At 41.0% G+C, this 14,002-nt stretch overlaps 1 protein-coding gene across 6 annotated transcripts in view; it reads left to right on the top strand.

Annotated features, from left to right (window-relative positions):
- The window catches only part of PPP1R12A (protein phosphatase 1 regulatory subunit 12A), a gene marked incomplete at its 5' end in the record, with an annotated part of 129,615 nt that overhangs the window by 40,732 nt on the left and 74,881 nt on the right, over nucleotides 1-14,002 (top strand). For all 6 annotated transcript variants that reach the window (XM_080604877.1, XM_080604878.1, XM_080604880.1 and 3 more), the window contains one exon: nucleotides 4,148-4,278. In XM_080604877.1, coding sequence (XP_080461003.1) covers nucleotides 4,148-4,278 — 131 coding nt within the window. The remainder of the gene's footprint in view (nucleotides 1-4,147; nucleotides 4,279-14,002) is intronic.

The raw sequence follows: 14,002 nt of genomic DNA, 5'->3' as shown, positions 1-14,002 counted from the left end.
TTCTTGGGTATGTTAACAAAGACGTTAACGTCCTGCTTAGTTCCAGTGGACTCATTGGACTTGGTTCACTAGGTAAATCAAGGGAAGGAATAAACTGTTCTACAGGCAGCTGCCTGAGCTTTCTCCTGTTTCCTACATTTCCACAGGAATTCAAAGTGCTTGGCTTGTTTAGACCTTTATGTCTCTATGTTGCTCTGTGTTGATGGTTTCTGAATCCTTTCCGTACTAAGGGTAAATGAGGAGAAATGAAGTGTGCTTTGCTGCATGTATGTGAGACAGTGGTGGTCTGTGTAACTGATTGCTCGTCTCTTTCCCTACAAGATTTCTGTGGGTTTTCTTTTCTTTAAAAGCAGGCTTGTTTTCTCATTGCTGTGGGGAAGGAGCCCTGTCTACTGAATCCTTAGGGCGGTTGCTTGCTGAGGGACTGGACACCCCAGATACCTCTTTTAAAGCTATCTATTTTTAAGATTACTTACTAACTTAAGGCTACCCTTCACCTATGTCCTTAACACCTGATAGTAAGGAGAGCCAGCCCGAGCACGTGCCACTTACATTGGGATATGAAGTCATGTTGGAAACAGCTAAAATCCAGTGTGTTCAGTCGGCCTCTGGTTATTCCCTATTGAGTGGTCAGGAAGTATTTCTGGGAGAAGTCCAAAACATGGCTTTGCTTCACATGGGCACCTTGTTGCCAGGACGAGCTGGACCTACCTGGGAGTGTTTGCTGGAGAGCAGCGAGCTGTTGCTCTTTGCCGGTCCGTGGTCCAGGTCTTGTTCGGCTGGGGGCTCGTTGGCTAATTTCTGTCACGTTTGGCCTGGGAAACCAAGGCCACGTTTCTGCCCGATTTGGGGTGAGGGAGCAAGGCAGCGCGGGGAGCGGGGGGGAGGCGGCAGCGCTCTTTGTGTCAGCAGAACTCCTGTTACTTGCAAGTGGCCTGTTTGTGGCTCTTTCCTTTTTAATAATATTCAGGTTACGGCCTCCTGAGGTTTAGAAGGGCAGACTTTTCTGAGGCTGTTGCTTTAAGTTTATCGTGCGGCTCTGAAAAGCTTTCCTTTTGGGGTTGAGATGTCAGTCTCTAACAATAGAGGCTCTCCTGGCACTTGATAAATACTGCTTTTAGAAGTGACTGGGAAGATAACACAACGACAATCGGAGTAGAAATGGAAAAAACAATGAGATAAAATTTCCTTTATACCATTTGTTTCTCGGCATTCGTCAAAGTTGTCTTTCATATGGCAAGTGATGAGGGCACTAGGGTCCCTCAGACACCTCTGGTGCTATGAAAGGGAAAAAGGGGACAAGGGGAAATAGGGCACACTCTATCCTCGTTCTTCAGCAATGAGATCAATTACAAATTACATTTGCTTTTCTTCACCTTAAAATAGGTAATAGCCTTTGTGGAGGCCTCAGTGGGTTTCTGATACAAATTTCCAGGTACAAGATTTACTTTCAAGTAATCTTTGTTTAAAGAAGCTCAAAGGTGATGGATTTTTAAATTACACAACCATCTGCCATTTCGTCAACTTCGGCTTCTGTTGTCTCCTAATAAAATTGTTATAACTGTTGCTCGGATTGTATAATCGGGTGTGAGAAACGTGATTTAAACTTCACAGATGTTCACAGATCACCAGCAGTGCCCATTTGCACATACAAGTAAATTCTTTTATTATCTTAATAGCTCTTCTTCTCTCATCCCAATGTATATAATCTTGCTGATTGTTTATCTTTGCTTGTCATGGGTGTGCAATCTGTGATAATACATTGGAAGGGGATCTGAGCTCTGCTGGTTCTTGCCATATATGGCACAATAAACTGCCCAAATTTGGTCAAATATTTTTAGCCACTTAGTCATATGTCTTTTAATGTGCTGCATATGTAAGCTTTTGATTCACTTAGCAACAGCATTTTTATGAGTATGTCTTGCCAGTTTTTCTTACGTATAATTGAAAAACGGGCAAGGTTTGTTCTGTGATAGGTTGTGTCACTAACAGATGGCCTGGCTTTTTTTTAATAGCGCTAATCAATTTTAAGATACCCTTTTTCATATACTATGCATTTTGGAGGGTCGGAACATATATGAGCATGTAGCATATTGGAATGTAATATTAAAAGATCTGTGTTTAAAAGCGCTCAGGAAATCCTAAGTTTTTCTGATAAAAAAGTATTTTACGTATGATTACTTGGTGGATATTATAATATACACAGGATATCAGTGGTCAGGCAAACGCTACTTTTGCCAGAAGAACTAGGTGTATTGCATGTGTGAAACATGGTTGGGTTACTGCATCAGTTAAGTGTAAACATCAGTGTTTCTTGAATTTCTTCTCTTCCTGAACTGTTACAACGTCTTGCCTTTAGTTCCTTTTTTTCTAAGTAACAAAATGATTTGCAAAGAGAGGCAATTATTTTTTTTTAAGAGCTTGTTACTATCGTGTAAACGTTGTACGCTGATGGTAAGTGGAAGAATTTGAAGACAGTATGCTAGAGGAACTGGTACTCTTTATTGTTGGAGTAGGTTAATACATCAGTTATTAAAAGAATTGCTGATTATAGGGATGGAAATGGCTAAAAAGGTGATTTCTAAAAATCCTTTAAGAAGGCACTTTTCTAGAATACCTGGAAAGATAGGAAGGGGACTCAGGTTTATGTTATGTTTACACATGAGTGTATTTTTGTTTTTAATTGAAGAACAAATAATGCAAGCTGTCTACTGCAGTCTGGTTACAGCCCAGCTGAAAGTGCATGGATGAACAAGTCCAGATGAGGCTCGTTGTTAAAACAGTTCTGTGTTGCATTCTAAACAAAGCCTTAAAGTTCATACCCTGCTACAGCAAATGGGGTCAAAGAGGGATAATTCCTTGCTGTTTTTGCTGGGCTGATTAAACAGGACAGCAACACGTCTTCCTTACGTTGTAACTGTTGCCTCAGCACTACAGAATGAAGGAAAGCTTCAGGATTTATCTTAGAAAGCACAGATGATTAAATAAGGAAATTTGTGGGTTTTGCAATAGTACAAAAATATATAATTTTCAGTATTTGTTTCTGTAGAACTGTTCTAAAAAGGAAAATTTACCCCTTAGCTGCATTTTTATTAGAGGAATAATTCTCTAGAAGTATTTAGGAGCCTGGCAATAACAGTTCTCATTTCAGCCTTCTGGTTTTGTAGTATTGTTGATTTATTAAGCTAAAAAAAATAATGCCAGTCTTGTGGGGTCTAGCTGTTTTGAGTCCTTGCCGTCCTGAAATGCAGAGGGACTTTTCTCTGTGTTGCTCTGCCCTTTTAAGGGCAGCAGTATGGAAGTTGGCAGGAAAACACACTGAGCACCCTGTGAGAAAAATACTCAAACACAGAGAAGAAAGACAAAATAGCCGGGCGATGGGGATCTGGAGAGCGGCAGTAGTTCTGCATCCGTGCAACACTGCTGCCTTGGTAATTAGGATATGTGCACAGAAGATGGTAGTGTGTGCACAAACGATAGTATCTTTGCCATGTGCTGAAGTGATACTCAAGGAAGTTCATAAATACAGTGATTAATAGGCTGTTGCAAGATGTATGGTGGTATAGAGCACGCTGCGGTAGAAAACATCAGGGTATTGCTGAAGCGCAGCCTCGCATCCCCTTCCACGCTCCTTAGTCTCCTCTGTGTTGTAATTAAAACCATGTTATGATACTGTTTTCAAAACTGCTCTTCATCTCTTGGTTACAACAATTCTGCTCCATGGTGTGGTAATCCTGTTGGCAATTGTAATAGCAACCAGTTGGTTTAGCTGGACTTGTGAGGGAGCTAGGGTCTGGGGGCTTTGCAAGGGGAACCTCTTTGTACAGGAGAACAAGGTTGTACTGGTGACTGTAAATGGGTTTTCAGAAAAATAGAACAAATTTACCTGAGGAAATCATAATTATTGGTTTTGTTAAACTCTGTTTGAATTCTTTTCTTTAAGGATTTTTTGACAAATCTGTGACAACTACTGCTTTTTTCTCAGAATCTTCCTGTCTTGCTGTCAAACCCCAACAAATAAACCTCACTCCCGCATCATACCTGAACATACTTATTTTTTTCCTAAATATGTTACTTAAACATGCGTATTATTGTAGAACAGCTTTAATGTGAACTTATTTTTTAAATCTTTCCTTTTTTTTTATAGGCTTGTATAGATGATAACGTAGATATGGTGAAGTTTCTGGTGGAAAATGGAGCAAATATTAATCAACCAGATAATGAAGGCTGGATACCTCTACATGCAGCTGCTTCCTGTGGATATCTTGATATAGCAGAGTAAGGCTTTTTCTTCTATATTTGAAATACATGTATTTTGCTAATATATTGTTGGAGGGGTACAAGAAGCGGGTAGCATTCATAAATTGTCTTTTTGGTTGCCCCTGGGACACGCAGTGAGAGAGAATGCTCTTATATTGCATTTTATTGTGTTTTGGTTATGAAGTGTACTGTGTGTATAGCTATTTGTGCATTGCATTTTCTCTTTCTAGTTTTCTTACATTGTATCTTCTGTAGCTATAAGATGTACACATTTAGGACTGTTCATGACTGTCATGTGATTTATCAGAAATATTTTTCTTCTTTAGAAATGTTGCTATGGGGAGAAAGTTCAAATTTAGATTATATTTGTAGTCTGAAACATTATCCCAGAATAAGTCTACACACAGGAGATTGATGGTGCAGTTGTATTTGCAGTCTTGAAAATTCTGTTTTTCAGGTGTGGTATGAACTGGGGATATCTGCTAAATATTATGGCTGTAAAACAAAATCATACAATTGAAGTTAGATGCCTGTTATGATATTAGTTAAAGCTTCTTCGGTACTGAATTCTCTGAGTGGTTTTCGTATTATTTTTTAAGCCTGTAGGGGGCCATTGAAGATGCACGAACATCCAGTTTTTCCAGAAGTTTTATGTCTTAACCTGGACCAATTGATCTGAGAAAATGGGTGGCATATTTTGTTCAAAACGATGTTCTTGCAGTAAAGAGGGTAGCAGCACCTTTCCAAAGACCCTTCAGGAATACACAGACTTTACTAATTCTGCTAAACTCTGTGTGATGTCTGACCCAGTGTAAGACTCAGATGAAATAAATATAAGGTAGAATTTTATTGAGCAGTAATGCTAGAGGACTACTTACAATGGCAAAGGATGGAAATTTTTAGTTTAGGGGATGGTTGATTGGTGTTCTGTCTTGTGAGTTTGAGAGGCTTGATTGTTTCAAACAAGTTTTGAAGGGAAAGGAAAAACTCTTTTTTTGTCACTTTCACTGGGAAAATTTTATTTTTTAGTTTTCAGAGACTGAAGTGCTTTGTGTATCCTTGTAAATTGGGACAGTGTGACTGCTAACTTCTGTAATCTGCTTTTCTACACTATGCAAATGTTTGATGCTGTAATCTCTCTTGCATGCATGTTGGAAGTGTTGACTTGTTGGCCATACTATGACAAGAATTTCCCCAAAAACCGAGGTAATATATGTCTTTTTTCAGTATAGTGGAGGTAAAACTCTACTATCCTAGGAATATACTATAATTTTTCCATAATAGGAAGAAGTTGAGTGAATGTTCTTCATTTGGCATTGCAGCCTACAGTAGGCAGATGTTCAGGGAAGAAAGAGTAACACAAGAACATTTTTCACTTTTGATCCAAGTATCTGAAATCTAGAATAGTTTTGAAGGCTGTCGTGTTTTTTATTCTCTCAGTCTGTGACAGGACCTGTTTGCGTACCTTCCCTAGATGTCCTTTAAAGAAGTGAGATTATTGGAGCATAATTCTGTAGGATGTAGGACCTCTAAGCTGTTGGAAGTTAGTGTTTTTAAGGTGAGAGGACTTTTAAGGATAAGCTCTTGAAACTGATTCCCACATAGAGCAGAGGGAGGGGTAACCTGACCTGAATGGAGCATGATTTAGATCTGGTGAGGCCCTTAGAGTTTAGATTTTCTTCTAACTGCTTTTCCAGGCAAGAACTCAGCTTCAAATAAGTCACAAAATTGACAACAGTTTGCAGCTCAGGCAAAACTTGAAGAGGAGGAGAGGCTGATATAAGAAATTAGCAGACATTAGGAATTTGCTTTTTATTTGGCCCACAGTACACACTGGGTTCAGCATCAGTTTCACTGAGAAAGCACCTTTCTTGGAAAGCATATAAGTGTGTGGTCTGCGTGTTTGTGGCTGAATGTGGTACATAGCAGTTTTAGAACTGAATTTTCTGGTTCATGGAAAGGTGCTTTTACTTTTGGATAAATTATGGAGATTGTATTTTAAGTTCTGAAAAAATTACAGCATGACATGTCTCTGTCCTTTATGCTATGGACTGGCATTTTTGTACAAAATGGCTCCTGTTCGTTTCCCGTTTTCTTCCAAGGTGCAAAAGAGCAGAGTCAGGGAATGGGTTCAGGTGTTTCCCAGCTTTGTTAATGAAGAGCAGAGGAGAGTCTGACCTGTGCTTCCCTTTCTTCCCCTCCTGCGGACCCTACCTCATGCACAACTTTGTAGACCTTCTCAAACTGGGGATTCAGCAATCTGCTTTTGCTTTCTCTGCTGCCACCTTAAGTGTTCTCAGGGCTTCCTTCAAACATTGTAAATAGCAGGAATTTGTTTTTCTTGAAATAGCATAATCGGTAAAATCCTCCAAATATGCTAATTTAGTTAATGTATTGATTTTGTTCACATTACAAATGCTTACATTTTTACAACTCATAAGAAAAATATAGCATGGCACATCATACTTTCATTTTTTCAGGATTTCATTTCTCAAAATCTAAAATTATATGTAAACATCAGAGGTAGGAGATGAGGATCTTTTCTGCTATGAAGGGCATTTCTTTGTTTCTGATGTAATTTAGTGACCCTCTAGCTCTATATCTGTCTTCCGAATAGGTATACCTTTGCAACCTTAATATTCTTTGCGTATGTGCATACATCACTTCCTAGGCTTAAGGGAGGGAAAAAAGTGGAGGAAGGAAAGCAGTTCTCTTAACATTGCATGATCTCTTGGGTGATCCCCAGGGCTAGTCTATGAAATAAAACCAAGATGGGGTGGGCTGGAGTTTGCAGATCTGTTAATAGGGTGTGAAACCCTTCTTCTGCTTTCAGAACACACACGCGCGTGCACGCACACACGTCAGTCAATAAATGTTAATCGTTTCTCCTGATGCTCATGTGACTTCCGTAGGATTATATTGGGATGAATAATGCACTGTCTTACAGAGTGAGAAAGGTTTCTGTTCAGACTGCTCTATAATTGAATCAGTGCCCTATCACCTTACAGTTCAGATGGTCTTTCTACACGTCCCATCCATTTGCTACTAGCAACCATCTCCTATTACGTACAGTAAATGGGAATGACTGAGAATCACTCCCCAGTTAATAGGGAATTGTGTATGCCTGTTTGATCCATGCAGGAGCTTTCCCATCTCTCTGTGCTTTCACTGAACACCTGATCATCTCTTTCTCAATGCACACATTCCTCCTAAATATTCCCTGCTGCTGCTTGGGTGTTCCTGAGTGAGTGCACCCGTGTGTTGGAGACCTGGGAGAAGTATGGGGTATGCGCATAGGGATATGTACGTAAAGGATATGTGATAGGGAGCTTCTCAGAAAAAAAGCAAACACCTGGATGTCTCAGGGAGCCATCTCTTTAGCCACGTGGCTGAATGGCACTGGTCCCATGCATACTGCTAATGGGCTGCCTGAATTTGTAGCATGGCCCCAACTAGTTAGAAGTTGCTGTTGCTTTGGCTTTGGCTTGCTGCACTGTCTCGCCAATGGGCTGCTCACTGCAGGTGTGTTCCCTGTCATCCTGCACCGCACCATCCTGTTCTGTGGCACCTTCTCCCAGCAGCATCTCCTGCCCATTTGAGTTGGCAGCTCCTTTGGAACCTTCATCCTGACATCTTCTCTCGACTCTGCTTCCCACCTCCTTTAAAAAACGTGTTTAGGAAGCGTTAGCCATGTAGAAACCTACCTCAGGTGAAATACAGCAGGAGGTTAGCCGTGTAGAAATACAGGAAGATGATGTAATTTAGTGTGGTACAAATTATCAACCGGTTGCAGATAGAGGGTTCTGCTGCATAAGCAAGAACTCTGCCGTGGAAGGCAGCTGCTCTTTCCTTTCTGGTGTTTCTGAGATCTGCAAATGCTGCGAGTGCTTCAGCTTACTGGGAATTCTTTGAATAGTTTAATTTTAGAATTTCCCCCTCAAGTTAGTGTTCATTTGTTTTACGATCATACAAATTAGCTTACAAGTAATTGTAGCATGAATGGTTTAAAGTTATTCAACATTGCCAAGACAGGTGGATTTTGTCTAGAATATTCTCCTTCCATTTGTTTCTGTTTTTTCATAAGCAGAAAGCTTTGTATGAAGGAGCTTTATTCTTTTTTTTCTTTCCTCCAATGCTTTGAAAAATTACAGTTATGTGGAAACAACCTTTAATGCAGAAGCACTTTAACAGAAATTGTGTGTGTGTGTTCTTTAAGATGGTATTTAACAGGTAGGACCCTTACATTAAGCTTTTACTGAAACATTAACACATCTAGTAAAACTAGATGGGTCGATGTAATGAATTGTTTTATGTGATAGATTTCCTCTTCAGTTTAAAAGCCTGTATATTATTTCACTGTTGGGGAATAATCAAATTCCTCTTTAGAAAGCAAAAAAAATGTAGTGGATTAGCAGTAAGCAGTTCAAAGTGGCATTCAAGAAACAATATTAAAATGCTTGCTCTTCGCAATGCTTTGTATTGTACCAGAGTAATGTAAAATAAATCTGAAATGGCATAAATTTCTTTGTTTTTGAAAGAGTATGTGTTAAAAATGCATTTTCTTGTGGTTGTGTACCATGGCTAGTTGTGTGTGTAGCTGATGTGTTTTGAGTTTGCTTGTGAGTACTCAAAGGCAATCGTATAGTTACACTACTTAAATGCGAATGTCCTTTCATTTTCACCAGAATGGAAGAAAGTGCATCTTTCAGGAAATGTAAGAAACGTGTTTTTTCTCAAAAATAACACAAAATTCAGTTGAGTTAATTCTTCAACTGACAGTTACACTTCTGTGCAGAAAAAGAGGGGGAGGGAGATGTCTCAAGGTAAGAATAGGGTTTTTATAATGAATATTGTTTAATGTGATAGATATTAGTAACCAGTAGATAGTGTTTTCCCTGTATTAGAAACTTCACAGATAGCTTATGCTTCTTGAACTGAGGAGCATCATTCAACATAATGTGCAGGGCTGGGATGAACTTGAAATCATCAAACAATGCCCTTATATTTCCTTTCTCATTGTCAAGTTGTGTGAAAGAATTGTTTGGTTGACAGTAACCTTTATCCAATTTGTATTTAATCTATATTTTCCTGAATTCCCTAAAATTTCTTTCTTTAAATGCTAACACTCAGACTCATCACTTTGAAATATGCAAAATTGCCATGATCTTGCTTAAATGTATGATGAAATGTTTTCCCTGACAATGGCAGCCAGTGGCTACCCATTTCCATGGCCCTCTGGTGTAATTAGCAAATGTGACTCTCTGCCAGCACTTAATGGCCATGTTTCCTCAATCATTTGTAATCTGTGCTTGCTAATAAGTATTCCCAAAATACTGCAAACTTTCAAAGTCTTCCTAGCACTTTGAAGTTAACATAAATTGTTTCCAGCACCTTACAGAGATCATCTATTCATTTTCGTCTGGGCTCTGCAGAGCGGATGTATGAAATCTCGTTAATAAAGCCGCAGGTGAATCATGCCTTTGTAGTCTAGATGGAGTCCAGTCGAGGAATGACTCTATAATTGTGTTTGTTTCCAAAGACATTACTGCTATGATGTTTCTAATACTCCTTCTTCAGAACTAGATCACAGAGTTCAACTGCTGCAAGATCCGCTTCTTGCTTCCCAGATTGTCATAGATGGTTTAAAGTACTCTTCCTGAAAATCTGGTAATGCTGTGCACCTCCTAAGATACTAATTCTTCAGCAAAAATGCTGATCCCTTGTTAAGAAGTATAAGGGCAGAGAGAAGGGGAAAAAACAGAACATGAAGATAATGTTTTGCTCATATTTTGAGAACTATGTGTGGTTTGGACAGCCTCATTATTTAAAGAATATAAAAGGGTGCAGAGTTTCCTGTGTTGTCTCCCCTCCTTGCCCCAGTATGTCAAGCTCACTTGAAAAAGCTTTTGTGTGGCCACTGCCTTGTCGCTGCCGCCCATCCGTTTCTCCTGGCTCCAGCCACCTGTAAGTGAAGCCAGCCAGACGAGTTTGCTGAAACCTCCGCAAGCCAGTGACCCGAGATCTCTCTATTTTAGTAACAACCAATTAAGACTACGTGAGTGATTGCTGTTATGCACACAGGGACTGAGAGACAGTCCTGCAAACCTGCAGCTGAATACATCGGTGCTCGGTGACGGGTGCTTTACCTGACCTACTAACTAACTGCCCCGCGGGGACTGCCGCCCGGGCTGGGTGGTAGTGGCTCCTGCCTCCTACAGCTTGGTCCCCGTGCTCCTCTGGCAGCACCTAGTGAAGGGGATTCAGGGTAGTTTCACAACACACCCAGTGTGATCTAACTTGAGGCTGCTGCAGAAATAGGCAGCCATTCCTTTCTCTCCTCACTTTCCCCCCCTCCACAGGCTCGGGACTCTTACCCCCCCTCTTGCAGTGTCTAATGATCACCCAACAGCGTGGTAACTATTAGTGTAAGACTAGCCTTGAGGGGGTTTGGGAGGGTTTATTCTCTTTTGGATCAGTGAGCTGATCTGGCTTGCCAGCAGCAGTTGGCACAAATATGCGAGCATTAAAAAAAAAATGTCTGGGCTGCTTTTCAGACATAGTTTGTACCTCTGATCAGAAGCCTGCCTGCAGAGCACTGTCTGTGCTGAGATGGAGTCCTCTCCTTGTTCCCCCACGTCATAAGCCTGAACCAGCTGGTGCTGTTGAATGTTCTTCCTCAATATACCAAAGTGGTGGTGCCACAAAATAGCTTTCAGAGCAGTTGTTTCTAATCTGTTTCTCTCTAAGGTTTGCTGACTTGATCATCTGGAGCAATCACTTACGGGAAAGTTTTTAATATAAACTCCTTTACTGTAACCCATTATAATCCTAGAGGAGGAGGATATTATTTAGGCAAAGCAGACTGACAAAAACTTTTGGGAATGGCTCCCCTCTCTGTTAGATTTCTTCTCAGTTACGGACTTAACTAACAGAGTATGAAGTGATATTACTAGTGGTATGTCCATAAGTGGATCTTTGGAGGGTAATAGGAAGTTTTGATTTGTGTGTGCCAAGGTGAAGTTGGTGGTCTGATGTAAACCACATGCAAACTGATTCGGAGTTTGGAGTGATAGAGGTGATACATGGTGAGTGAAAGATTTTGTACAGATACAAGATGCTACTTGGAAGAACACAAGGAAAGGCTAACTGGAAGAGTAGAATTAAAAGTGGTGTTCCTCAGGGCTCTGTGTTCTTGGGACCAATGCTGTTTAACATCTTTGTCAGTGACACAGTCAATGGGATCAGGTGCCACCTCAGCAGGTTTGTCGATGCCACCCAGCTGTGTGGTGCAGTCGACACGCAGGAGGGAAGGGATGCCATCCAGAGGGAGCTGGGCAGGCTGAGAGGTGGGGCTGTGTGAACCTCATGAGGTTCAACAAGGCCAAGTGCAAGGTCCTGTGCCTGGGCCGTGGCAGTCCCAAGCACACACACAGGCTGGGTGGAGAATGGATTGAGAGCAGCCCTGAGGAGAAGGACCTGGGGGTGCTGGTTGATGAGAAGCTCGACATGAGCCAGCAATGTGTGCCTGCAGCCCAGAAAGCCAACCGTGTGCTGGGCTGCACCAAAAGCAGCGTGGGCAGCAGGGCGAGGGAGGGGATTGTCCCCCTCTGCTCTGCTCTCGTGAGACCCCACCTGGAGCCTGCGTTCAGCTCTGGGGACCCCAGCACAAGAAAGACATGGACATATTGGAGAGAGTCCAGAGGAGGGCCACAAAGATGATCAAGGGGCTGGAGCACCTCTCCTATGAAGAAAGGCTGAGGGAGTTGGGGTTGTTCAGCCTGGAGAAGAGAAGGCTCCAGGGAGACCTTATAGTGGCCTTCCTGTACCTAAAGGGGGCCTGCAGGAAAGCTGGGGAGGGACTCTTTGTCAGGGAGGGTAGTGATAGGACAAGGGGTAGCCGTTTTAAGCTAAAAGGCTTTGATTAGATATTCAGAAGAAATTCTTTCCTGTGAGGGTGGTGAGGCCCTGGCACAGGTTGCCCAGAGAAGCTGTGGATGCCTCATCCCTGGAGGTGTTCAAAGCCAGGCTGGATGGGACTTTGGGCAACCTGGTCTGGTGGGAGGTATCCCTGCCTATGGCAGGGGGTTGGAATTAGATGGTCTTTAAGGTCCCCTCCGACCCAAAACCATCATTCTGTGATGAAAAGGAAAAGGACCAAAGAAACTTAATACAGCTCACTCAGGAAATTAGAAGAGGACTTCAGAAAAATATATTGTAAAACTAACCATACCACAAAATAAAAGCAGGAGAAGAAAATTTATTCCCAGCCACAGAAGACCAACTTTCTAAAAGAATGACTGACTTCTGACAAGTTGACACTGGTAGACGTTTGTTTTGAAAGACGTGAAAAGGTCACTGCAGGCTTTGAAAGATAAATTCAGTTAATGCATTTCGATTTGCTGCCTTGTTTCTTTCTGGAAGAAGAGACTGGAAAAAAAGAAGATTAAGGATATCTTAAGACTGTTTATTGGTCAGAAGAGTAAGACAGGCTTCTGGGGATGAGATAGAAAATATGCTAATGTGGTACTCTCCTGTTTTTTTTTTCCCAAATCAAAGTATGATGTTCAGTCTTTGTCAGGAACTTAAAGGTTGCTCCTCCTCCAAACTTTTATTAGACCTCTGCAAGGATAAAGTTAAATTCCAGTAAAAAAAAAAAGAATGGAGAAACTTGAAGAAGATAATTGAGCTAGAATTAATTGGCATTTCTTTTGTGAAGATGTATCGTTGCAGTGTTTGCTATTTTCTACATGGTTTTGCTGCATGTATGTACCTCCTAGGAATAATGAAACATCAACTGAATTGTTTAGGTTGAAGGTGAAATCTCCTTTCTATAATCATGTCATTATGTGGTAGAGTTTAATCTTTTCTACTGTGTAGATGTGATCTAAATTTGGATAAGAATCAGCTGGCAGAAATACATGCTAAGATATGGTTGATGGGCTAGAAGAAATTATAGGGCCTGATTTGGTACCTGTTTGTTCAATTGAGGGTGTCTAGGGAGCGCTCATCACTCTAGGATGCACAAAAACAGTGCGTGCTCTAGAGCTGCCTTCTTCAACTTGGCTCACTGTCTGCATCTCCACTTGTGCCCCTAAGTATTTGGTAATGTTGTATGTTCCAGTTCTGTTCTTTCAAAGTAAATGTAAGATTCTTAAGTTTGGAAATACCTTCTTCAAGGCTATATGATTTTGTAGAAGGTATCTTTTTTCTTACAGTATGCTTTAGCTGTTCATTTGGTCAAATGAAACGTCAAGGGACTGATGCCCAGTGTAAAGCTCAGAGCACCCTAATTTTTTGGCTGAAAAAGAATTTAAAAGGGCAGGTGGTGTCTAAAAAGCCATCCTGCTTTGAGATGTGATATGCATAGGAAAGATCTTACTTGTTTATCACGTAGCATAGGTTTTATTGGTATCCCAAGAACAATTTGTAATAGATATCTCACCTATGACTTCTGAAGTTAATTAAATGTGAGCAGCTGAGTGATAAATATGGAAAGGTGTTGGTTTTGAGTGTGGTTTTCTCGGAGAAAACATGGGTGTGGTGTAGATTGTCAGTTTTTGCACCTCATTTTCTTTCAGCTTTTAGATTAATGTTTTCTCTGTTGTGAGTTTGACCCTCATCTGCAGCATCCAGTGCACTTTCTAATGACACTAACGCAATTTGTGCACTTACTTACCCTTTCTTACAGCTGTGCCTTTTGTTGGATATCCTAACCTACGTCATTTGAGTGCAAGTGATCTTA

The sequence above is a fragment of the Anser brachyrhynchus genome, assembly GCF_964034855.1.
Source record: "Anser brachyrhynchus genome assembly, chromosome: 1".
Taxonomy (NCBI): domain Eukaryota; kingdom Metazoa; phylum Chordata; class Aves; order Anseriformes; family Anatidae; genus Anser; species Anser brachyrhynchus.
This window is presented reverse-complemented; position numbering and strand designations above follow the sequence as displayed.